At 39.4% G+C, this 25305-nt stretch overlaps 1 protein-coding gene across 2 annotated transcripts in view; it reads left to right on the top strand.

Moving 5' to 3' along the window:
* Positions 1-25305, top strand: part of SLIT3 (slit guidance ligand 3) — a 413892-nt gene that overhangs the window by 269887 nt on the left and 118700 nt on the right. For both annotated transcript variants that reach the window (XM_079964761.1, XM_079964760.1), the window contains exons 10-14: positions 6563-6634; positions 9876-9947; positions 12832-12903; positions 20073-20216; positions 23887-24050. In XM_079964761.1, coding sequence (XP_079820887.1) covers positions 6563-6634; positions 9876-9947; positions 12832-12903; positions 20073-20216; positions 23887-24050 — 524 coding nt within the window. The remainder of the gene's footprint in view (positions 1-6562; positions 6635-9875; positions 9948-12831; positions 12904-20072; positions 20217-23886; positions 24051-25305) is intronic.

Genomic DNA, 25305 nt, shown 5'->3' with positions numbered 1-25305 from the left:
AACTGGGCCAAAACTAACAAAATGAATTTCAATAGGGACTAATGTAAAGTTTTGTACTTAGGCAGGAAAACCCCGCTGCACAAATATAAGATAGGGGACACCTGACTTGCCAGTAGTCCATGTGAAAATGTTCTATTGAAAGTTTAACATGAGTCAACAAGTGTGATGCAGCAGCAAAAAAAGCTAATGCTATTCTAGGCTTCATTGATATAACTATTGTGTCCCAATCAAGGGAAGTCATAGTACTGCTCTGTTCTGTCAGACTATACCTAAACTACTGTGTGCCACAATTTAAGCTGGATATTGAGAAGTTGTGCAGAGGAGGATGACCAAGATGATCAAGGGTCTGGAAACCAAGCCTTATGAGGAATGGTTGAGGGAACAGGGTATGTTTGGATAAGAGGAGACTGAGAGGAGATATGATAACGATTTTCAAATATCTGAAGGGCTGTCACATGGAGGATGGAGCAAGCTTGTTTTCTCCTGCTCAGAGACTAGGACCCAAACCAATGGTTTCAAGTTAACAGAAAGGAGATTCTGACTAAACATCAGGAATAACATTCTGACACTAAGAGCTGCTTTGCAGTGGAATGGAAGGTGGTAGACTCTCCTTCCTTAGAAGTTTTTAAGCAGATGTTGAATGGCCATCTGTCATGGATGCTTTAGTTGAGATTCCTGCATAGAAGGGGGTTGGACTAAATGACCCTTAGGGTCCCTTCTAACTCTTCAGTTCTATGATTATATGACTCTATAGCATGTAGATAGAAGTTTAGAAATATTCATGAATTTGTGCTGCAAATTGAAGAACTTGGCATTCATGGCAATACCCCAAGGTTCCAAAGTTCAATTATTTTACTTTCACAAAAGAGCAAATTTTGGTTTATCATAATGTATGTGAAACCTCTGTTTTTTAAAAACGTTACTCAAGTACTTTCTGCCTAAGACTTAGAGAATAGGGGTCTGGGGTTGGATTTTTAGTAACATGTGCCTTACTGTTTCTCCATATGACTAAATGATGGGAACATCGAAAGAACGTTGAGATCTGCCTTACAGATAGAATGATATGCTGCAGCTGTACTATCAAATGCTGAAATTGAATTTCATTGAAATCAAATATGACTATTGTTGCATTTAATGTGTATGCATCTACATTTCATCTGCTGGGAGTATTTTTTGTTGTTGTCATTTGGGGGGGGGATCTAATGAATAGCAATAGGGACATTTCATTGTGCAGTAATATGTCCTTTCAAAAAAAAATCATTTGAACTCACCTTTAGAAAGTGCAACTTTATTTTAGAGTGCTGCAGTCTCATGCCTTTTGTGGATTGTGTTTTCCTATGTGGACATAATTATGTGATGCCATTATTAACTTACTTGGTTAGTTGGTCTTCTATCCTCCCACATGGCTGGGGAAGGAAATATATTAGTATCTCAATCTGTGCATAGTGATAAAGGTAAAGGTAAAGGTACCCCTGCCCGTACGGGCCAGTCTTGACAGACTCTGGGGTTGTGCGCCCATCTCACTTAAGAGGCCAGGGGCCAGCGCTGTCCGGAGACACTTCCGGGTCACGTGGCCAGCGTGACATCGCTGCTCTGGCGAGCCAGAGCCGCACACGGAAACCCCGTTTACCTTCCCGCTGGTAAGCGGTCCCTATTTATCTACTTGCACCCGGAGGTGCTTTCGAACTGCTAGGTTGGCAGGCGCTGGGACCGAGCAGCGGGAGCGCACCCCGCCGCAGGGATTCGAACCGCCGACCTTTCGATCGGCAAGCCCTAGGCGCTGAGGCTTTAACCCACAGCGCCACCTGCGTCCCAGATTGCATAGTGATAGTGAGGATCAAATATGCTCAAATATATTTCCACCTGCCTGGTCCCATTTTCACAGTTCTGGAAAGACAGCTAGTAACTTGGAGCTTGCCAGAGAGCCCTCAAAGTTAGGACAGGAGCGGATTTACTGTGCCTACATCAAGCTACTAATAGGCTGTACAATTTTACAACTGTGTAAGTTGTAATTGATTTCCTGCCTTCAATTTAATAAACATATTTAAATTGAAATATTGAAATATGACAGTATTCGAAGGCATGGTAGGTTGCCATGTAGTCATTTACTACTTGATAAATACATCAATGCAGAACTGGAAGAAAGGCACACTTGGCATGGTTCCAGCGATATACCTGACATTGTGGCTCACATAAATCACTTGCCTTGGGCAAACTGCTGATTCTCTGGGGCAATGGGATTCTGCAGCAAGCCTGAACACTTTGCTTTATGAAAAGGTACACAATGACAGCTGTTGTCTCCTGCACATTATATATTTCGCTCGCATTGCCTTCATTCAACCCACCACATCCTCCACATTTGTCTCAGTAATCATTTATTTTTAAATTTTCTACTTGTTCTTTGGGGTAAGGGGGATTATATGGACATCAGTAACCAATCAATTTTCTTTTCTTCCCAGCAGTGGTAGCCAACCCCTTCTGTACACTTTCCCTCTAACATAATTTATTTATGGTTACCAATAATTTTACTTGCTCACTAGTAGCATGGTTGGCTGGATCAGACTCATTTCCTGGCTCTTAATTCTCTCTCCACCATGTTCTAACTGTTTAATTTTTTTTCTGCCACATTGGGGAAATTACCACCTTTCTCTCTGCTGCTACCAGAAGCGATGCACCAATAGGTGGCAAATATAGTTAATACATACTAAAATGGGAATGTTTGGTGTGAGAAGGTGACCTAGCAGGGGTAGAACAGACATTATAGTGATGGTTCCTGCCTTCTCTCTGTGTGCCAGTTCACACTCATGCACATTACTTGATGCCTTATCATATAATGACTTATAGGCACATGTGTGGACTCCATTTACCAACATTCTGCTTTAATTGACCACAGGTGATTTGTTATCATTTGAGATCGCAAATTCAAACACAGTGCTTTCCAACGGAAAACTTTTGTTCTTTCCACAGTGGTTGATATATGATAGCCCATTCAGTGATGGAAGTCATTAACATATGCTGCAATCCTCAAGTGTTGACAGTGCATGTCTGAATCACTCCTGGCCCCTGCTGCATGCAAGAGAGTGGATGCTACTCTACAGCCACTCTATTCAACTTCAGGCTGAAGAGATAATGAGCCCTAATACATCCTGGCATTGCACAATGAGCAATTAGGTTTCTGCTCTGGAAATGCTTCAGCAAGGCCAAATACCCTGATATCATCACATCAGGCACTGTGGCATGTCCACTTATCCATACCTGCACATTTGTGTCTTCTGCTAAATACTTGGAGCAGACTATCCCTTTGATCCTGCTTTGCCTTCCTTGTTGCATCAATTACAGTACATAATGTACTGAAAACATGTATTTAATTTCATCCCCTACTTTCTCTAAAATGTACTTTTAGAAGCTATTGTCTTCCAAAAAGAGGCCATCTAGCCATGCTACCCAGAAAGGTGCAACCAGAGAACATGACAAGCTTGCTTACTTATTTTACCAATCTGGCCTACAGGTTATTCACAGTTTCCTACTATGGAAGGGATGAGCTCTGACACTTCCAAAAGAGAGCACAGCACTGCTTGTTAATAGAGCAAGGCTCTCTCATTTGTAGACTCCACTTACTTGACAGCTAAAAATTATCAGTACTGATGCCTCATTCTTTTTTCTGTCCGTTTAATGATTTGTCTGTGTTACAAACGATTAGGCCACAGTAACATAGCTGTCTTGACAAACGATTAGGCCACAGTAACATAGCTGTTAGCTAAGATGTTGCGTGTCGAGGTCCCCAGGTCCACCCCAATAACTCACACATCACACAGAAATTTTTGTTTAAGATTTTTGGCATAATTTTGGCCATAACTTTATTAAAATACAAATTTGTGAGTGGTTGCGTAGGCATTGGTTGCGACTATCTGCCCCCACCATGGGGGACAGACTGACATTCCGCATGATGCGAAAGTCAGAATGGGGGAATACACTTGGGGGTTACGCGGAGCAGGGAACCTGCCCTCACCCCAAATGCAACCAGGAGCTCATTGCTATGGCCCGAGCCCCCTTGTCAGAGTGGACAAGCAATAGTTAGCTCCCAATTCCTTTAACGGAATCCCTTGCAGCAGCAGCATTAGAGGGGCAGGCACAGCCAATCCATGCCCCTCAACCAACCAAACCATAAACCAATGCCTAACCGCGAACCTTACAAGTTGTGACGATTTGCTACGCAGTAGGCAAAAACCAAATGGCCCCAGCCAATCAGCCAGATGGACAAAATTCCTACCAGGCCCCCGCTCCAAAGCAGACGACCCCATGACAGGCATAGCAAGGTCAAAGCAAACAACCTTATTCTAAGGGAGGGAGGGACGGGCAATCCAATGCACGGGCGAAAAGAGGAAGCCCTAGCCTCGTGCAAGGAGTTTTACTATTTCTGGCTGTCAATCAATAAATGGCAACATTAACTTCATCCCAACAACAAAGGAAGCCCCAATCGCATCAGTGGCCAACGATCAATTAGCCCGCCCCCCAACTTTGGAGTGTCCTGGCGGCCCCCACCGCAACACGTGCTCTCCATGAAGGAGAACACGCTTTGTTCAAACTGGGAAAATTATAGTAAGCTGCTCACATTACCAAACTTAGTAACATTTCCCCCTTTTCCACCAGCTGGAACCTACATTGATATGAATGTCTTACTTAATCAGCAATCAGTATTACTCTATATGGTTTTGTTGCTCCCAGTAATGTGATCTGGTTTTAGAAAAGCTGTGTTAGGTACTCTTTTTATATATACATACCTGCATTGCGGTCTTACCATGTGTGTGAAGTGTTCAGGTGCCAGCTAAGGAGATGACAAAAAGTGCTGAACCTTGAGATTGATTAGGACAGAATTCCAGGTGGGGTTTTGACCCTAGAAGATCATTTGTCACCTTAAGTGCATCTTTCTTTTTCCTTGCTGTTTTCAGCCATTTTGTTGAGTGTCTGGTCTAAGCCAGAGCATACACGGACTTGCTCTTAATGTTCAGAGAAATATCTTTGAATCCATCAGGCTGCTCTGCGCTCTCTTCAGGCTTTGCTGTTTTATTAGAGAGAGTGAAGGAAATTGCTCTTGTCCTTTGACCTGAACAGTTGTTGAAGCCTTAAAAATAAAGCTCCCAAAGGGCAAAGTAGCTGTTTCTTGGCAGAATAAAACAAATCATTGAATTGTAAGACTGGAAGGTACCTTCAAGGGCATCTCTTCACACAGTTCACTGTACATAAACTATTTGAAGTAGTTTATTAAAGGGAAGTTTTCCTTCTGCCGAAAGGCGCACTGTACACAGGTCGCGGTGCAACTAAAATGTACAAGTGTAAGCGTTGCATGTGCTGTTATATCATCAAACGGACCAGCACCATAAAGTTCACTGGCCGTATGCTGCGGATCAGACAGGGCTACAGCACTATGCTTAAATTCACTTTCAAAAACTACATACTGTGCTGGAGATAAAAGCATGTGCATCAAATCCTTCCAATCTTGGGGTAGCATTGTATAACCATTCACAATCCCCTCCAGCATCCCAGTCACATAGGAAGATTTTAAGCCAGAATCAGCGATGGCCCTCCTTAATTCTCTCATTACAGAATAAGGAAGGGTTTCATACAGCACCTGTTGCTGAGCAGTCCCTGGGTGTGTATAGGTGATAGGGAAAGCAGAAGGCATTTCACCAGCCCACACAGATTCCTCCTCTAAGGACAGAATTCCTTTCTGCCTAGCCAGAGAAAGTGAGGTGTGCACAGCTCCTGTAGGAGAGCACGCAGGGGCTGTGGCAGGCAAAGCAGGCAAAGGAGGAAGGGGAGGGGTGGATGGGTTTGTGGGCTGAGGTGTAGGGAGGGGTTGGCAAGGCTGCAATGGAGGCAAAAGCTTAGGATAAGGAGGGGGGGGGGATTGTCTGCTACAGCCAGAAGGGCAGGAGCCGAAGCAGACGCCTGGGGTCCTAATTTAGCAACGGCGTCCGCACATTTCTGCCAAGTGAGCAGACAATGAATCGGAGCCCTTGGTTCTGCAAAGAGGGTCTTTCCGATCTTTTGCCAAGGCTCTACCTCCAAGGACCCACTCTCAGGGTAGGAGGGGCATTGGCAAGCAATCTCCAAAAGCAGTTGTTCAATTTCTTTTAAGGAAATTTGAACACCCACCGCCCGCTGTCTAACTAAATGGTTGTAGACTACATTAAAGACAATTCTTGTTTGTGCTAAAAGCTCAGAGCCATTCTGGACTTTTCCTGGATTTGTTTTTAACATCTGGCTAGACTTCTGTTGGTAATAAGAACAGGGAACGTAATATTGACAATGAACTCATATTACTATTTATAGAAAGTTTATGGGATAGTCTACTCCTCCCACACCCCCATCTTTAGAACACATGATGATGATGATGATGTCTGCTTTGCTTTTGCCAAGAATCTTGAGAACTTTTAATAGCATTTAAATATTTGTTTTGTTTTTTGTGGTTTTAAGTGTCAGGTATATTTAAAAATAAATACTAAAGATTTATCCTGTGGCTTTGCCTTTTTGGCATTAATGTGTTTAATTCTCTTTGTAGCCGCTTGGAGCAGAATTCTATCAAAAACATTCCTCCTGGAGCTTTCTCGCAGTACAAGAAATTAAAAAGAATGTAAGTATTTTAAGTAGTTAAAACAGTATATAAAATATTTTCAATGCTTGCAGCTGATAAGCTACTTTCCCGTGAGGCAGGCAAATGGGCAAGCTGCTGTTTATGCAACTGGAAGGACCTCAAGAGCAACATGTATCATAAGGGCAATAAATATCACCTGCACATAGGCTGTTCTTGAATACAGTCAATCATACCAGTTCATGTTCTTCTAGCTTTTACTTCAGGACCAGATCTGATCTGAAAGCAACAACAATAACTAAGTTGCTGACATGAAAGAGGATAGGAAAACATCTCATGAACATGTAGAGCTGGATCCAGCTGATGCATTTGTGGCACTATCAGTTTAATACCAATGCATATGGTATAAGGCCCATGTGAATGACACCAATAATATTTTTATTTAGGACAGTGTGGGTAACAATGCATGACAGTTAAGCCATTAATAACAGCTCTATCTGCTTCTATCACATTACTGTCCTTATCATGAAATGCATTTTCTTGGAGGAAACTGGCTTATGTTTTTCTTCCTATTTCTAGTTTTAAGCAACTGGCTTAGAGCTGAAAAGACAGTTATTGTAAGAGCAATTTGCAAATACATATAGTAATATTGTGCTTTTTATGTTTGATAGGAAATAGATTTAATCTCCATGTAAGTATAGTGAGGTTGGGGTTCTTTTTGTAATACATCTATGCCAGTGTTAGCCTGGGAAACACTCAACAACTTCAATACAATTACATACTTTAAATTGCTGTCAGTAGTAAAAGAAGGCAAAGCATGGCTAAGTTTATGTTCAAATCTACTAGGAAAATGTCAGAGAAAGTCACTAGCAGGCCTGCTGGTGTTTCATTTGGTTTCAAAGCAATAATACATACTTGATGGTGAATGGAACAGATTCCAGATTATTATTATTTTTTTAATGTTGGAACTTCCTGGGACTTAAGCCCTGTTGACTATAGTGGGGCTTATTTACTAGAAAATGGCCATAGTATTGTGGTGCACCTGCAGAAAAAGATATGTAGGTGCTGGCTACTTCAAAAGCTTCAGCTTTTCTGAAATTACCAATCTCGGGCTACTTTGCAGCATTATAAAGAAACCCTACGGTTTATGAATAAGGCTGCATATGGTACCTCATATACTATGACTGATACACACACCCAGCATCTAAGAAATTCTGCTACTGCCAAGAGACTCTTCTGTGGAATTGGTTGCATTCTCTTCCAAGTTAACCTTTTTAGAAGGATGACAGAAGTGATAAAACAAGCACAGCAAAACAAACAGAACTATTCTTCATTTCTTGTATTTTCAGCATAGGCAATATATTATTAGAAATCAATTCCATATGAATATTACAGAACAGAAATTTCATGAAAGATTTCAGGAAAAGGCTAATCTGTATCTTATAATAGATTAAAAAAAACACTTTTTAATAATTTAAAATCTGTAAACCAAAGTATAAAATAATGAGGTTATTGTAGGTGCAGATTTCAGGCTGTCACAGACACTGGGGTCTGTGTTAATAGTATAGCATGCTTTGCTGCTGCACTATTATAATGGTTTAAAAGCTACAAAATTGTGTGGTACCAGGTGTATGTCAAAAAATCAGGCCTGCGCATATGCTACTCAATATATACAGTATAATTACAGGTTGTGGGGATTGCTTATTTTGTAAAGAGATTTCAAAGGTTGTCTGAGAATAAATGCAACCTTTGAAATTATTGCAAATATGTAGGGAGCCTATCTCAAAGAGAATAAAAAGTGTGTGTGTTTTACAGTGGTAAAATTGAAAATCAAAGTTACAAAAGGTGGTATTCTCATTAAATCCCCAAACAAGAGTTTTATTTACAAACTTGTATGGATCTAAATAAATTGCTTCTGTTCTGTAATAATTCTAAGCTGTTAGTGAAAATTTGAATGCCAGTTAACAACACTCTGTTTAAAAACTTTTAACCACTGAAGTGAATTTAAAGAGTGAATCTTTTAAACTCACAAGAAGGAGAAAGGGATTGACAATCAATCCTTATTAAGGAACAGCGAATGGGGTGGCAGAAATGCAATTATAATGAGGGATGATCGGTTTATTGCAGGGACTCTACCAGGTTGGCCATGTGTCCTACTTTAAGGACAATCCTCTCTTTTGAAGGGTTGTCAGGGTACAATTCTCTGTTTGAGGGTTGTCCAGTTTAAGTCTGGTTTAAAAATAAATATTCATTTAAAAAGAGAACAGGAGCATTGAAGTTGTCTACTGGCAGCAGCAATTGGTCAGTAGACTGAATTACACAAGTCACCTGGTGTCCTCCTCATTATACTGAGATGCATTGTATTTCTGTTTAAAATATAATAATTATTTCTAAATTTGCATCTGTATACCCCATATGTAAATTTTATGCACATTTGTATCCTTTTGTGTTGATGCAGATTTTCTCTTTGTTAGCAATGCATAACTATCCACCCTATAGCTTCCAGCACTCCTGTAAGTTAAAGCCCAACCTCCCAGTACCAGGGAGAGAGAATTGGCTTTTCACAGTGCAACACATACTGCTTTACCATACTATTTGTTTCTTTTATTCATGTTTCTTTTGTGAGTTCAAATATGAGATAAAGGAGCTTGGAAACTTAGAGAGTTCCTTCCCTTTTTCTGCCTACCTATAAATGGGTTTTCATGCTATGCAATCCTATGCATGTTCACCCAGAGGTAAACCCCACTGAGTTCAATCAGACATACTCCCAGGTAAGTGTGTGTAGGATTACAGATGTATTCAGTGTTTGCATTTATATATAGGGTTTATAGAAATATAAATGGAATTCCAGTGTAATAATTTAGGCAGGTTTCCTTGTGTTTTATGACCCTCTTAGAAAAAATATGTGTTGTGTTTATAAATATGCAACAGAGAATTTACTAGATGGAGAGTTCTCGCTATCCTTTTAACCACTGCTAGATTTTTTAGTTCAGCCATGTATTGCTCATATAGAAAATATAGAACCGTATATGAAGGTCAGTATAGTTGTATGAGCTATAATTAAGATAGCAGTGATGCTACCCTTAAAATGAAGTTCATTGTACCATAGTCACTATGTGTTTGGTGAATTCACATCTCTCTTTCCACAGGATTAAGAACTTTAAGTGGAGCAGAACTGTGTGCTGCTGTTATCTAAAGATAAATCATTTTTAAAAGCTTAGGGCGCATTGGTAAATTGTGTTTTCATGAGTACCTTGTCTTCTTCCCTTGTGTATCCTTACAGTGATATCAGCAAGAATCAAATATCGGATATTGCATCAGATGCTTTTCAGGGCTTGAAATCACTCACCTCACTGTAAGTAGAGGGTAACCTTGGATAGGAGATTTGGAGAGTCTTAAAAATAAATAGATCAAGTATTGGTTGGTGATGCTTTCCTTTTCCCAGTGCAATTGTCACCTTGTGAGAAGAACCTAATCTTTCTTAAATTGGAAATTGATCAGACAGACTTGAAGGTGCCATTGTTTATGCAACTCGTAGATGCCTTTTATAGATGAATACCCTATGAAGGTTAGAGATTTAGGCCTCTAAAAAACCCAGTATACTCTTTGTATATTTCTTTTACTTAGTGTCAAAAACAGTGTTGGTAGTAACAACAGTTAATCTCTATTCCTTGAAACTTGTTGCCAGAGGACAGCCTTCTAGAGCAGCTTTTCTGCAACCAGAGTTGCAGACTTGGAAGGGGAAAACTTTGCCATGTGAGTTGCACAGTAGGATCTTTGGATTCAAGCCAAAATTATTCCATTATTTAGTTACATTTAAACGGTTCCTTGTCCTGTTATTTACTATTGTATGTCTTCTTTTAATTTATGATACATGATGTCCTGATCACTGTAGGTTGTAATCAGACACCCACCCATCACAAAATTGTGAATGATGGTGCAGAACTGTGTCTATTAATCTGATAGGCAAGTTTGAAGCTTGTTCACTACAACTGCTAAATGTGTCTAATGATCCAACACTTAACAGTTCTCTAAAATCGGCTTTGTTCTCATTTTCATGGTTTGAATAGCAGTAATTGATTGTAATATTGAAATTTCCAGTACAGGGTTTTTCCTGTAATAGCAATGACCATTAAAAATTATTTGCTAATCTATACTGCTTCTTGAACAAGCCCTGTTATAATGAGTTTCTTTATCTTTGAGTTATGTAGGATTAGCTTGCTTTTTTCAAATGCTGATCAAGAGTAGGGGCTAAAGAGACTTTGTGTTATGTGAATTCTCTCCTAGCCCTGAATGTGCTACAAAACTAAAATAAATTTCATTTAATTCAGTGGGGTATTTGGTGAATTAGTATTGGATTTGAAATGAGCATCAGTTTCTTCTTTCTTTCATTATATTTATAGCTCGGGATATGTTACAGCTGTTTCACTGAAATGATATATCACTGTCCCCAAGGTCTCTCAATCTTTTGCACACTGTGTCTAAGACTTCTGGGTGCCAGTAGGCTTTCTGCACATTTAATTTGGCTGTCCCACAGCAAAGAAGGCCTTTTCCAGACTGTCTGGAGACATTTCACATGATGTGTCAAACCAGTTCTCAGATTTGGGCTGACAAGAGAATTTATTTCAGATATGTATAAGATGTTAAATTGTTTCCCCTTCTGATTCAACTCATTTTTAAAAGATAGATTAGCTTGTATCCAAATACATCATGGTGGTTAGCCTTTGGCATGTCATTCACAACTACATTATCACCTAATGAGTGAAGGTGTGTTATCGTTTTTTGTGGGGATGCCAGAGATGAAGGAAGATGTTGTTGAATGATTCTGATGATAGAGCATTGCAGTAATCATTTTTACCTTGAATTATTTGGCTAGGATTTCTTCAATTATTCCAGAAACATAATGTTTGTTCCTTACGGTATCTAATATCCAGAGCAGTTGTTAGCTAACATTCCTTTAACTTTTTCTTAGCATAAGCCAATGCATGCCTCTTAAGCTTTTACCACTACTCTTAGCATTTCCTTCTGGAACTTGTAACGTATTTCAGATCCTTTCTGAAAGCTAAATAGATTACCTTAGATTATGCTAATCTAACACTTAAATAGAATGTTTAAAACTACTCCTGAATAATGAGCCAAAATGTACTAGAAAATGCTGATAGAGCAAAACATTGGGCATTGATATCCAGCAAAACAAAAAGAAAGAAAAAGGAACATTTGTGAAGCAACCACCATATACTTTTTCTTACCATTTTTCACTGCCCCCAGCGCACAATGAAAAAGGTTATGAGATACGCAAAAATCCATTTTGAAAATCACACTATGGTGTGAGTGGTCTTTTTGCTTCTGGGTTGTGACACTCAGCTGTGTTGACAGCCAATTGTTTGGTGATGGGCATGTGCAATGCTAAATATAGTAGAGCAGTGCTGTCTCCTTTAGGAATTGTCATCTCAACAGGACAGGCTCAGAGATCCTAATGCAAACATTTCTTCAGCAGGTCTCCAAATTCTTTTCTTGCTTTCCTCGAATTCAAATCCCAAATCTTTTCCCCAGTAACATTCTTATTTGCTCTTCAATACCAGACGTTTATTTGGGAGTAAGCACCATTTAGCACAATGTGATTTATTTATGATAAAACATACATAGGATTGCATTGAATATAAGTCAAGTAAGTTGCCGCTGCCTCATAATGCAAATATGAAAGTTGTCTCCAATTTTGGTTTGTATATGGGAAGATTGCCTGTGCATTCACTTTAGTCTTGGAGGTAATATCCTCTTTCCTTATCCATCAGTATCCCTGAGCAATTGATGATAACTTTAGATCCCAAAACAGGTTTTTAGTTTTATTTGTTCAACTTTTCAGAAATTGATGTCACTTTATTTTCTCATATAAGTTTATAGGCTAGAGAGGCTAAGATACATAAATGAAATTTTCACTCCCATTTAACCACTCCACTAAGCCTAAATGATAAACCAAAAATTGATGCAGAGCAAACACGATCTTGAAAATGTTTTATGACATAAATAAAGCAGGTAACAATCCTTTATTCAATTTTCAAAAGTTTTTCCAAACATTTAATTTACCTGCAAGTCTTATTTTATTGATAGCTAGCAGTTTAAGTGAACTAACTCTTGATAAAGAGGAGAATGAATTAATTAAAATTAATGTGGCTAAACATAAGATCCGTTGTAAGTAGTGCACCTTTGCACTATTTAATTTGCCTCTTCGTATTTTTCAGAGTGCTCTATGGAAATAAGATCACAGAGATTCCCAAGGGTCTTTTTGATGGGCTCGTGTCTCTACAGTTGCTGTGAGTATTATCCTTACTTCTTTTGTTGTTATAAAACTTCATAGATATTTATTGCTCTAATTTCAGCTAGCAGAAGCAGGCTGGTTACTTTGTGCACTGAAAATTAATTGAAGCCCATTATTCCTATGTGGTAAGACTGTTATGTGAAGCCAGCAGAATTTCAAATGTCATAATTATATTGGCAAAGTAGTCTTAGTTTATTAGTAATTTATGTCTAGCTTGAAGTCCTCTTGAAGTCCTAGCTTGAAATTCTCTTTTGGGACAAAGCATTAACTACTAGTCAAGTGCAATCAGTGAGAGAACAGAAAATTTGTTTAGCAGTTTTCCCAAGAGCTGTGCGTTAACATCACTAGTACATTCTAGTATAACTAATAGAGAGCTATTTCATAGTAGTATAGCAATATAAGCAGTCAGAAAGTAAAGGGAAAATGCTGTTTTTTTCTGCATAGAAAAGTATGAGGGACATTGCTTTACCATTTCAGGTTTATGATCTTCATAGAAACTCCATGCATTAGGTCCTTTTGTTTCTTTAAAATGTTGAAAAAGAGTTAAGTGAAGATTATTTGAAAGTGTTATTTGAGGCCAGAATTCCATAGTCCAGTGCTTGACAACACTGTTCAATTGATCAGATGCGTCTCAACCTCAGTAACTTAATCTGCTTCCTATAACAATTCCAGGTGGCCCAATATTTCAACCCTAATCCTCTCCAAATGCATAAAAAAGAGATGGGTTTTCAGTTTGTGGTGAAAGCTGAACAATGGTGTTGTTGGTTGTAAATCAGAGGGAGGAATATTCAATGAGGAAGGTACTACTGTTGAGTAGCTAAGGCACTTCAGATTTCACTCAGAGATGGAATGACATGAAGGGCTTTCCCAGCATATCTCCAAGTCCATGCAGAGCAGTGGACCTCCAGTAACAACTCCAGACCTAGGAGTACCCACAAGCTAGTCAATAACCATTTCAAATTCCCAATAATCCTCTTTTGTCATATTTTTATTTTCATTGCAATCTACAAATGTTAGCACATGGAAGCGGTGGTTCTTACTGAAATGGTGTGCTGTCATTTTGTTTGAAACAGGTGGTAACTGTACAGGTTGCATCTACAACTTCCTTCTTGTTTCCTGTTAGCAAAGTATGGCTAGTAAAGAATGCTATAGAATTGTAGATAACAGTTTTTGAAGCAGTTGCAAAGTTGGTTGCTATTCTAAATGTGCTAACATCCCATTTGTTACAGAGATTTATTCTAGGCTTATGACTGGTGTAGATGTCTTGCTAGGATTGTTTTTGCTGGCATGTAAACTCCGTATTCTGGTTGTGATAAGTTAATTATATATGAGTCTCTCTTGCTATTTATGCATCCTGCTGGCTTTTGATAAAAAAGAACACTATCTGTGATAGATGACAGACATGAAGTGCATTTAGCATGAAGTGGAAAATCCTGTCCCTTTGGCTGATAGTTTTTCATTTCTATTTTTATGAAATGGCAATTTTATAAATTGTTATAATGAGACTGAGTGGTGCTAGGGGGTAGTGAGATATTGTTATTTTGATAAAATAATATATATATATATAGCAGAAGTAACATATAAAAATATACAAAAATTGTATCATTAGGTATCCATCCAATTTGATTAATATGTAGACAAGGTATATATTGTTAATTCTTTGAAGCAACTTTTTTTTCCAAATATTGTGAATGGATAAGTCATAAATGCTGACATTCCCACTGCGGAGCCTAGTGCAAATATGACTCATAAACTATTCTGGCAGGATATAAAGGTAAATATAAATTATACTAACCACCATGCTGTTTTACTTGAAGGGAGCTGCTCTAAGGACATAGATATAAATATAGATATATACTAAACTGGTTAGGTTCTGAAATGCCAGAATGGTTTAGCATTAGTGGCCAAATGGTTGTTACCAACTGGTCGGACGCTTCAGGCTTAACATGTGTGTTCAGTAGAAAAGGAGCGGACAGAGTCTTTTATAAGAAATGTGACATGCTTCTGATTGCAAAAGATGAGGATGTTGTTTCAACTCTGTTTTATTTTGTAATGTGTTTCTTACTTTAGTATAAGAACTAAGAATGGGGTGGGGAGCCTTCTCTAGCCTAATCTGATGATACCAGCCTAATAATAGCAATTGCAAAAACTTTCCTCTTGGAGTAGGATTTGAATGTCTTCATTTTGTTTGATATATATATATATATATCAAGTTATTTAAATAATTTGAATTTGACTTTTAAACTGTCTTTAATGTGTTGTCATCATCCCTGGATGTCTGAACCATAAAAAGCTTGCCTTGGTTTGAAATCTGCTGTTGAACGGTTGGGAAAGTGCCCTCTCATTAAATCTAATTTAGCGTTTAGAAGGCTGTAGATTAGATTTTTTTTCTTATTAGCCTGGAGACAAAAGGGTAAAAAAAGTCTAATGAGAGATCCAAGTAGCCAGTATAATTTCTGAGGTTTATCAGAAGCTTTGTAGCATATGAAAGTAGTAATTGTTAAGAAAAGGTGAAGGCTCTTTCAAGTAAGGTTTGTACCAGGAAAGAAAAGGATGTGCAATTCAGTATTGTAATTCAGTTTTTCTTATATCCTGCTAGGTTTCTATAAAGGACTATGCATCTTATTTTTTATTGAATTTCAAGATTTTTGTACGCTATTATTCATTCCTTGAAAAATTACAGTGAAAAACACTGCTAATACTCTCACTAGAATTTGTTTTCTAAACTATTAAGTATTCTAAAAAATAAATCCAGTTTTGGACTGTTGCATTTGTATTTGTGGTAAACATGATTCAGGAGCAGCCAGTGTGGTGGGATGGTGCCATGCCTTTGCCCTCTGATCATGCTGCTGCTGCTTACTGTAGGGCAGACAGGCTGGGTGCACTAGTAGGAGCATGGTTGTTCCAGTGCACCCATGCAGCTCCAGTCTCTTTGTCACCCTTCTCCTCTCCACACCATCCTTGTATGTGAGAGTGGCACCGTTGCCAGCAGGGTGACAGTGCGACACTGCCTCACTGTGCTGGACTTTCCTAGCATGTTTCAGATAACCCTGTGATGGGTAGGGAACTGTCAGTTTTTAGTATCTATAGCAGGGGTCAGCAACCTTTTTCAGCCGTGAGCCGGTCCACCGTCTCTCAGACCATGTGGTGGGCTGGACTATATTTTGGAAAGAAAAAAATGAAACAATTCCTATGCCCCACAAATAACCCAGAGATGCATTTTAAATAAAAGCACACATTCTACTCATGTAAAAACACCAGGCAGGCCCCACAAATAACCCAGAGATGCATTTTAAATAAAAGCACACATTCTACTCATGTAAAAACACCAGGCAGGCCCCACAAATAATCCAGAGATGCATTTTAAATAAAAGGACACATTCTACTCATGTAAAAACACGCTGATTCCCGGACCATCCGCAGGCCAGATTGAGAAGGCAGTTGGGCCGCATCTGGCCACTGGCCTTAGGTTGCCTACCCCTGATTTATATAGGTACCTGTCAGGAATGGGTGTCAGGAATAAATCACACAGAGTAAGTCTGCTGAGCAGTGCCAGATCTAATTAGCACAACAACTCTTCTCAGTAGATCTTGCCCCGATGAGGTAGTTGTGGAGACTGACGGTCCCCTCCTTCCCACAGCTGCCTAAATCTCCTTCATCCTGGGTCCTTCCCAAGCAATCTGTCATGGACTGATTGGATGCAGAGGAGTGGTGAGAGGCGCCAGCTGGGAAACCCCAGCTAAACCCCCATGGGAAGAAGTCTCAGAGACAGGGGATTGGTGGTGGGATGATGGTGAGTGGTCAGAGAGAGAAGACTGGGAGAGGAGGTGTCGGAAGCTGGAAGAGCAAGAGGGTTTAGTGAGCAGGAAGAGTCTGTGACACAGTGCAGTCCAGACTTTGAGACTGAAGCAGAGGCTGGAAAGGAGGGGAGTCAAGAGGCTGCTGAAGAATCAAGAGAGTCTCTCCCTCCTGCTGCGACCAGCTTCCTTCCCCGCTGGTCTCCAAGAACGCACACAAAAATGAAGAGAGCAGAACAGAGATTAGTTGTTCACAGATGCAGTTTGAGACTGCATGGGAATAGCACTGGAAAGGAGGAGCCTTAGACAGGGGTGGGAAAACAGAGACCTTCAGTCCTCACAACTGTGTCATCAGGGCAAGAACTATCACGCAGGGTTCCTGAGACCACTAGGCCAGAACTGTACTTTAGTTTACTTGAATAATAGTTCACTGGCATCAGTGACTTATTACTTTCGTGCTGACCTGCATCTAACTCTAGTCCTGACACAATCTGAGACAACAAAGACACACTTGTCTCTGCTCATCCCTTTTTATACCTTATCTGGTCCTGGGGCATCGGGGGGGGAGGGGAACTTGGCACAGTAGGAGGGGGAGGTACCCTGGCTTCTTCACCAGCCTGACTCATCTCTGCCTCTTGGGCTCCCTCCTCTCCTGCTTCCGCCTTGGATTCTGGTGTTCTCTCTGCCACAGGCTCTCCCTGCTCACTAAACCCTGTTACCTCTTCTGCTTCCGGCAGCTACTCTTCCCAGGCTTCTCCCTCTGACCACTCATTGTTATCTCGCCAACAATCCCCAGGTTCTGAGCCTTGTGGGTTTCACTAGCTAGTGCCCACCATTCCTCTGTGTCCAGCCAGTCCGTGACGCTACCATCTTAATAACATAGGAAGAGCACCTCTGTACCTGACCAAAAACCCATCTAGTCTAGCATCCTCTTCTCACAGTGCCTACAGGAAGCACACAATCAGTACATGAGTGTACCCACTCACGTTCCCCAAAAACCAGCATTCAGAGGCTTAATGTTTCCGATACTGAAAATGCTTATTGCAACACCTTGTGGTAGTTTAACTATGCAGTGTGTGAAGAAGTAATTTCTTTTGACTATTCTTTAAAGGTCTTTCTGCTTTGGCACTGCAATTTATTTACAAAACCCGATTGATGTGTTTCTTTTATTTATTATTTTTTAAAATGCTGTGGGATTAGATACCTTGCCCCCATGAGTGGCATTGCCTGAGTAGACTCTCTCACTGACCCAGGAGGCAGAGGCAACTTTTGATCCCCAGTGTCTCCACTTGTTATGGCAGGTTTGGAGTTCTATGGATCAGTGTGGGCGCTGATGCATCAGAGGAGAACATATGGAGAATTTAGCTTTGCATGACACACAGTAATAAGATTACCATTGATAATAGACCAACAGTAAGAAACATATTCACTGTGAATACTTCCTCGCAATGCCTAGTAATATAACACCAGCAGTCCTTCCAAACTATTATTGGTATATCAGAGTCAAGCAATTTATTTCCATGAACTAACATAGCTCCTTAGGTAGAACTTTTTCTGCCTTCATATTCAAGGTGATTTGTTATATATGTAATTGCTAGTACCTGAATAATATATAAACACTTCCCAGTGCACTACGGAACCTGTAATTACTGCTAGCAACTGCTGTAGCACTTAGTGGTAGGTGGACTCTCAACTGCTGTTAACACCTGTGATATACAAATAGTATGACAGCCATTGTAAAAAAAATAGTCTGATATGTAAGACTCCAGTACTAAGAGTACCTTTGTAAACAAGACACTAGTATAAGATAGTTAAAGAAATTGATACCACAGAGGGACACAATAGCCATATGAAGAATAGACTGAGGAATAGTGACTGAGTCAGGTTAGAACCTGGATTTCTTCAGACCCTCAGTACCTATATTCTACCCCATAGTACGTAGTTTGAATTCTGCTACTGCGCTTTTCCCCATTTAGTTTTATCCATTTTTGTTGTTTGTGTTAATTTTATAAGAATTGTTAATGATGCTATGATAAAAAATGCAGGCAAGAGAAAAGAGGGGTCTTTGTCTAAATTTCTTTTTACAATTCTTTCTGGTTATTAGTGTACTGTACTTAAAATGATTTCTAGCTTATCTGATAATGACAGAAACCTGTATTTTCTTTAGTAAGGCTGTGAGGTTGTACTTCTAGTTATTCTCTGATAGTTTGCTTGCTTGTCTTCTCTGATCAGAAAATTAAAATGTTGGTGAGGGCAAATGCTACAGTAATGTCTTTCTTTTCTTCTTCAAACCAATTATTTTCTACCATTCTGTTTTGGAAGCTCAGGTTATTCTTTAAACACTTGAAATTGTATTCATGTTACTACATCAGTTATGAGAATATTAACTGTGCACAAGGGTTGTTGATAATCTAATCTATTTGCTTGCCACTTCAGTACACATTCTTAAAAAGGGCTTAGTTGAAAAGCGTATCACTTTGGCAAATTATGACTTTTTTCTTTTTCTTTTGAGATGAATTTTAGTATTGTGATATAGTTGTGCATATTCATTGTGAGATGGATAATATTTATACATAAGCAGGTAGCAGTTGATAGGCATTCTTTTGGAAACAACTGCTTCATAGCACTTCCCTTTTGAGCTATCACTTTGTGAGTTATTCAGATATGGCAGATAGTGATGGAAGTTCAGGAATAAGCTGTAGCTTAGACAAACACAAGTAGTTTCTCTCTTCTAACCGCTTCTAATCTGTTATACTCCCATAAGTTTAAATTCCAGAACACTGGGCATTATATTCCCTCTGTGTAAGCTCATAACTCTGACATTTACTGCTTCAAAGAACACAAGGCTATATAAGGGGTGTGACCAAAGCCACAAAATCTTTCTCAATTTGCTTATTACACACAATTAACATGGGATTCTCACTCTCTAATAACAGGTGCAGACATTCAGCTCCAAATTCACTTTTTAAAACTATACCATTATAAGTGATGTGTGGAAAGGCCCTCAGCGGGATAGTCCCAGTTCTATGAAATAACTAGACAACTCCAACAGGTTAAATGAAATATTGTGGTATGTGCCTCTCCCATTAAGAAACTTAATGTAGCATGTTAAACTTGTTAATACACAACTCCTTGCAAGACAGAATGGTTTGTTGTTTGTTTGTTTGTTTGTTTGTTTTTAAGGGATGCTTTATATTCTACTATTTACATGTATTCTGTTTTGACTGCAGCCGAGGTAACCTGAGAAACCTATATACCACAGTGCATCACTTATAATACCATTCTTTTCTATTGCTTGCTCAGAAAAGCTTTGTTTAGTCCTCAGTAATATTTGTATTTTAAAACTATTTTTTTGTTTTGTTTACAGGCTTCTGAATGCCAATAAGATCAACTGCCTGAGAGTAAACACCTTTCAAGATTTGCATAATCTCAATTTGCTGTCTCTCTATGATAATAAGCTGCAGACTATCAGTAAAGGACTTTTTGTCCCTCTCCAAACAATTCAAACTCTGTGAGTATCCAAGAATGTTGTTTTTGATGATGATTACTATGATGATGATGATGAAATTGGTTAGTAACTTTATCTTGCCCAAGGCAACCCAAAGTGATTTACAAACAAACAAACAGCTACACATAGATACATTAAAGCTATCCATCCCAAACACTCAATGTTTTCAGATATGGAGGACATGGCATAATCTTGTGATCCTGTACCATTCCTTAGTTCTGAGTAACACTATGCCTGCCAGAGCGCTAAAGGCTCCAACCCGCAGGGGTGTGGGCAGTTGAAGTGTTGAGAGGTTGAGAAATAAAGAAGCAGACAAAAAGATGAAAGAAAAGTGTTATGGACAGAGCAGATAGAAAAGAGAATGAAAGGTACAGAAAAAGGGAAGAAAATAGATAAAAGGCTGGAAAGGGGAAATTGACAGTATTTTAAAACATTTAATTTTCCAAAATTTTAAATTTTTTAAAGAGGTAAGAATATTATATTTTGCCTTCCTTACTGATTCAAGATAATAAGAAAACACGAGAATAGATATAGCTGCAAGTGGCAGCAGCAGCGCCTGCAGCTTCATTGGTAGTAGAGACTTGTGTTACCCCATGGTAGTTGAGATTTGTGCTGCTCAAAAGTATTGGCCTGCTGCGAGAATTAGAATTTTGACACAGTCAGAATTAAGTCATACAACTCACTCATTGCAACACAGCATGAGAGAGAATGTTTGCTGTTCACAGTGGCCCTTATATACATTGCTAGTGACAGTAGAGACTTCTCCATAGTATTCACTTTGCTGCTGCTGCTGCTGCTGCTGCTGCTGCTGCTGACGACGACGACGACATGTCATGGCTGGCTCTCCTGTTGGGCCTTGCCTTTTTCCAGGTTACTACTATACCTGGCAGGTAGATAGCTCAGCTAGCCTGTGTTGCTGCTGTACCCCATCCTACTCCATTCACAATATTATATCTTCGTATATTGTATGTTTATTGTGTTCATTTTACACAGTTGCTAATATGAACAGACTCCAAACAAATTGGATATAGTAAGTAGATATTTAGGCTAGAAACCAAAGATGGGATAGGTGCATAGAGTGGGAAATCCACCTAACCAGTGTTTTGTGTCCCGATTTCACTACTGCAGTTCCACTGCTAAACATGTTAGTCATTGTCTAATTAAAAGGTGGTTTCAAAATAAGGAACCAAAATTCAACCTACATACAGTGGTACCTCTGGTTACGAACTTAATTCGTTCTGGAGGTCCATTCTTAACCTGAAACTGTTCTTAACCTGAGGTACCACTTTAGCTAATGGGGCCTGCTGCGCTGCCGCCGCGCAATTTCTGTTCTCATCCTGAGGTAAAGTTCTTAACCCAAGGTACTGCTTTCGGGTTAGCGGAGTCTGTAACCTGAAGTGTTTGTAACCCAAGGTGTTTGTAACCTGAGGTACCACTGTATTTGATTTTTTGGCACTTGTCTTGGCCTTGTATTACATTCTGTTGGGAACAATTGTTCAATGGCTTTACACAACTAGAATAATCAGTATCAGTCCCTACTAAAAATCTTTATATTTAAATTGTATTCCCACTTTTGCCCATTAAACATTACATATTATCCCTTTTTGGTGATTTAGTTGCTGTTAAAATATGGGAGGTCCCCCCCCAAAAAAAAAATATCAGTTTGATCTATTTTTGTTTTCTTTCTTATAGTGAATGATGGTATCATGTTGTAAGGCTTAAGAGGAGTAAAAATGGTTTTATTTTTATTAGATAAGTTGTATATACAATTTTTGACAGTTTCTTGGATAGCCATTTATCACATATGTGAGAGAATTCTTTTATTTTGAATAAACTAAACTGCTTGGCACCATCAGAAACTTTTTTGGTTTCCTCACCAATTTAAACTCTTGAAATTAATACAGTGTAAGTCTTCAGTGACCAAAGCTAGCCAGAGGCCTCTTTACAAAAAATTGATCAGGAAACCACTTGGACCTTCCTTAAAATGAAAGAAGAGTTTGGATTTGATATCCCGCTTTATCACTACCCGAAGGAGTCTCAAAGCAGCTAACATTCTCCTTTCCCTTCCTCCCTCACAACAAACACTCTGTGAGGTGAGTGGGGCTGAGAGACTTCAAAAAGTGTGACTAGCCCAAGGTCACCCAGCAGCTGCATGTGGAGGAGCGGAGACGTGAACCTGGTTCCCCAGATTACGAGTCTATCGCTCTTAACCACTACACCACACTGGCTGCTTTGTGCAATGAGTCATTTATGTGTAGCAGCTTGCCACATTGACTCGTGACCTTTTTGCCCTTTGGAATCAGACATACCACACAATACAAGTTAATCCAGGTGAAGATCTGGAGCACATTAATAGGTTGTTTGTTAGATAAATGGCCTGTAAAATAGCACTGGGTTGTTTTTGTTTTTTTAATGCCTCTTTGATTCTTCCCTAAATCTCAATTCATTTATATCTTTTTATTTTACTGGTTTGCATATACAGTGGTACCTTGGGTTACATACGCTTCAGGTTACATACGCTTCAGGTTACAGACTCCGCTAACCCAGAAATAGTACCTCGGGTTAAGTACTTTGCTTCAGGATGAGAACAGAAATCGTGCTCCGGCGGTGCGGCAGCAGTGGGAGACCCCATTAGCTAAAGTGGTGCTTCAGGTTAAGAACAGTTTCAGGTTAAGAACGGACCTCCGGAACGAATTAAGTACTTAACCTGAGGTACCACTGTAATAAAAAGATTCAAAAATATTGAAAAATAGAAAAATAATCTAAAGTAAGGAAGATTTGTTAGTGTTGTCATACATAATTAGCTGAGGTGACTTTAACCTGTATCAAAAGTGCCTAACCCAGGCTTCTTTAACCTCAGCCCTCCATATGTTTTTGGCCTACAACTCCCATGATCCCTAGCTAGCAGGACCAGTGGTCAGGGATGATGGGAACTGTAGTCTCAAAACATCTGGAGGGCCGAAGTTGAAGAAGTCTGGCCTAACCCTTTGAGGAAATTTTATGGTGGGGCAGGGCCAGTCCCTTTCTTTTATTTTTATTCTTTGCTATTTGCTTATTAGAAATCGAATCCAAGTGGCACGACATGTGTTATACTTTACCTACACTTTTGTTGTTAGATTAGTTGGGTTCTAGTTTCAGGATCAATTTTGTTCAGGATCAATTTTTAATTGATCCTCAGGAGTAAATCTATTTTACATAAGGATTTAGCAGCTCTGACCAGCACACTTACATTTTAAGTTCACTTGTAGACTGCTTACTGGCCAAAAATACACTAGTTTACAAACATGCAATTTGTTGTCTGCAATGCTTTAGTTTTGTGATAAGAATTATTTTAATCCTTGTATTTCTAAAAAGATGCATTCAACTGCAGGGTATTGTGGCATGAAAACAGTGCCTTTTGTAGACAGAAGGTCTGTGCCCTTTAAAAGCAAGCTTTGCTATATTAATTTTTGTTTCCTTCTTGAAAAGGCTTGCTCCAGACTTAATGGGCTAAAAAATAAGATGGTTCACAGAATTTCTTCCATTCAAGTGCAGCTCCATGTGGCTTCCGCCAGGCCTGGTGTATTGGAAGCTGATTCAATTACTCTATTCTTCAGTTTTATGTTTGTAAGAAACAATGATGGAGTACAATGTCACAGGTCACTTCTGGTTAAACATCCCATCCCTCTTGCAGGCATTTAGCTCAGAATCCATTTGTGTGCGACTGCCATTTGAAGTGGCTGGCTGATTACCTGCAGGATAATCCAATAGAAACCAGCGGCGCTCGATGCAGCAGCCCACGTCGCCTTGCCAACAAACGAATCAGCCAGATCAAGAGCAAGAAGTTCCGTTGCTCAGGTAATTCATTTATCCAGGCTGTACTGCACTTTCAGTTCAGAAATAAGCAGGTCCAGAGAGCCCACTAATCAAATCTGTAGGACAGTGTTTGCTATAATGGATATTATGTAGCATCTTTCTGAAATTAAATTTGGGGAATTGGATTAGTCCTCCAGAAAACCTATTTACCTTATGCATTAAAAGAGAGGCAACCCTTTAGCTTGCCTTGTGGTTTATATATTTATATAGGTACAAAGATAGGATATAATTTTAAAAGAATGCAGGACTGTATACTGCCTCTAAAAGAGATAAGGTACAAGTGGCCAAATATGTCATATGACTTCTTCTTTAAGAAATGAAAGAATTCAGATGTTTCATTCATAAGAAAAGATCTCACTAACTGAATAAAGGGTTTGTCATGAGGACTTATTTTGCCAGTCAATGAAAGCATGCTTTGTTTTAACTATTTTGACAAACCCCCTCAGGTGACTTTTCAGTAACAATGGTGCAGTCAGTATCTCTTTAGAGGTAGTAGATGTGGAGATAGTTGCAGAGGCCTCTTTTAAGTAAGTAAATAAATAAATTGGCTAGAAGTGCTCCTGGGCAGGAGTGGGGAGTGCCCAACACCTGAAGAATAAAATCAAAGAGATAATACTGATGAGATGATTGGGAGAGGAGAGTCTTTTTTAAAAAAAATGTCTGGCAAGTTCTATGCTCTATGGATGAACTATAAAACAGTGGCATAACATGAATGGAAGGAAGGAAGGTGGATGCACCACACAGGTCTGTGCAACTTGTGCGACCTACTTGCCAGATTCAACCTACTGGCCATAAATGGCAGTTCACCAGAAGATCAGTAAAGCCTCTTTCTTTTTATCCTGCTTTTAAGATAATTATTGTCTCCCAAAGAGAGTCAAATAAACAAGAGAGTGAGAGGTCCCACCACTAGACTTACAAACTAAAACGATAAGACACACAAGGTAAGGGCAGTAGAGGGAAAAGGTTGGCTAGGGAGATAAGTTCTTCAAGGCCAGAATATAGTAGCGAACTACAAAAATTTATATCCAATTTGGACCAGGCTGATCTTCCATCTCTGGTGTTCTTGCTTGAATAGTAGTTGGTGGCTCTTGTTCTTTAGGACAGTGAATGGGACAGAGGGTCCTTTCTATTTGCTTCTGTGATCACTGGACAGCTAGAAGCTGGACCTGAGTGTTTTTTTCCTCCCAGGAAGGGGGAAAACAGGCTTCCTGCAGCTGCTCCTTCTCTAGTGGATATA

Source organism: Podarcis cretensis (genome assembly GCF_951804945.1).
Source record: "Podarcis cretensis genome assembly, chromosome: 2".
In the NCBI taxonomy this organism is placed as follows: Eukaryota; Metazoa; Chordata; class Lepidosauria; order Squamata; family Lacertidae; genus Podarcis; species Podarcis cretensis.
Note: the sequence above shows the minus strand (reverse complement) of the source record. Positions and strands in the feature narration are given on the sequence as shown.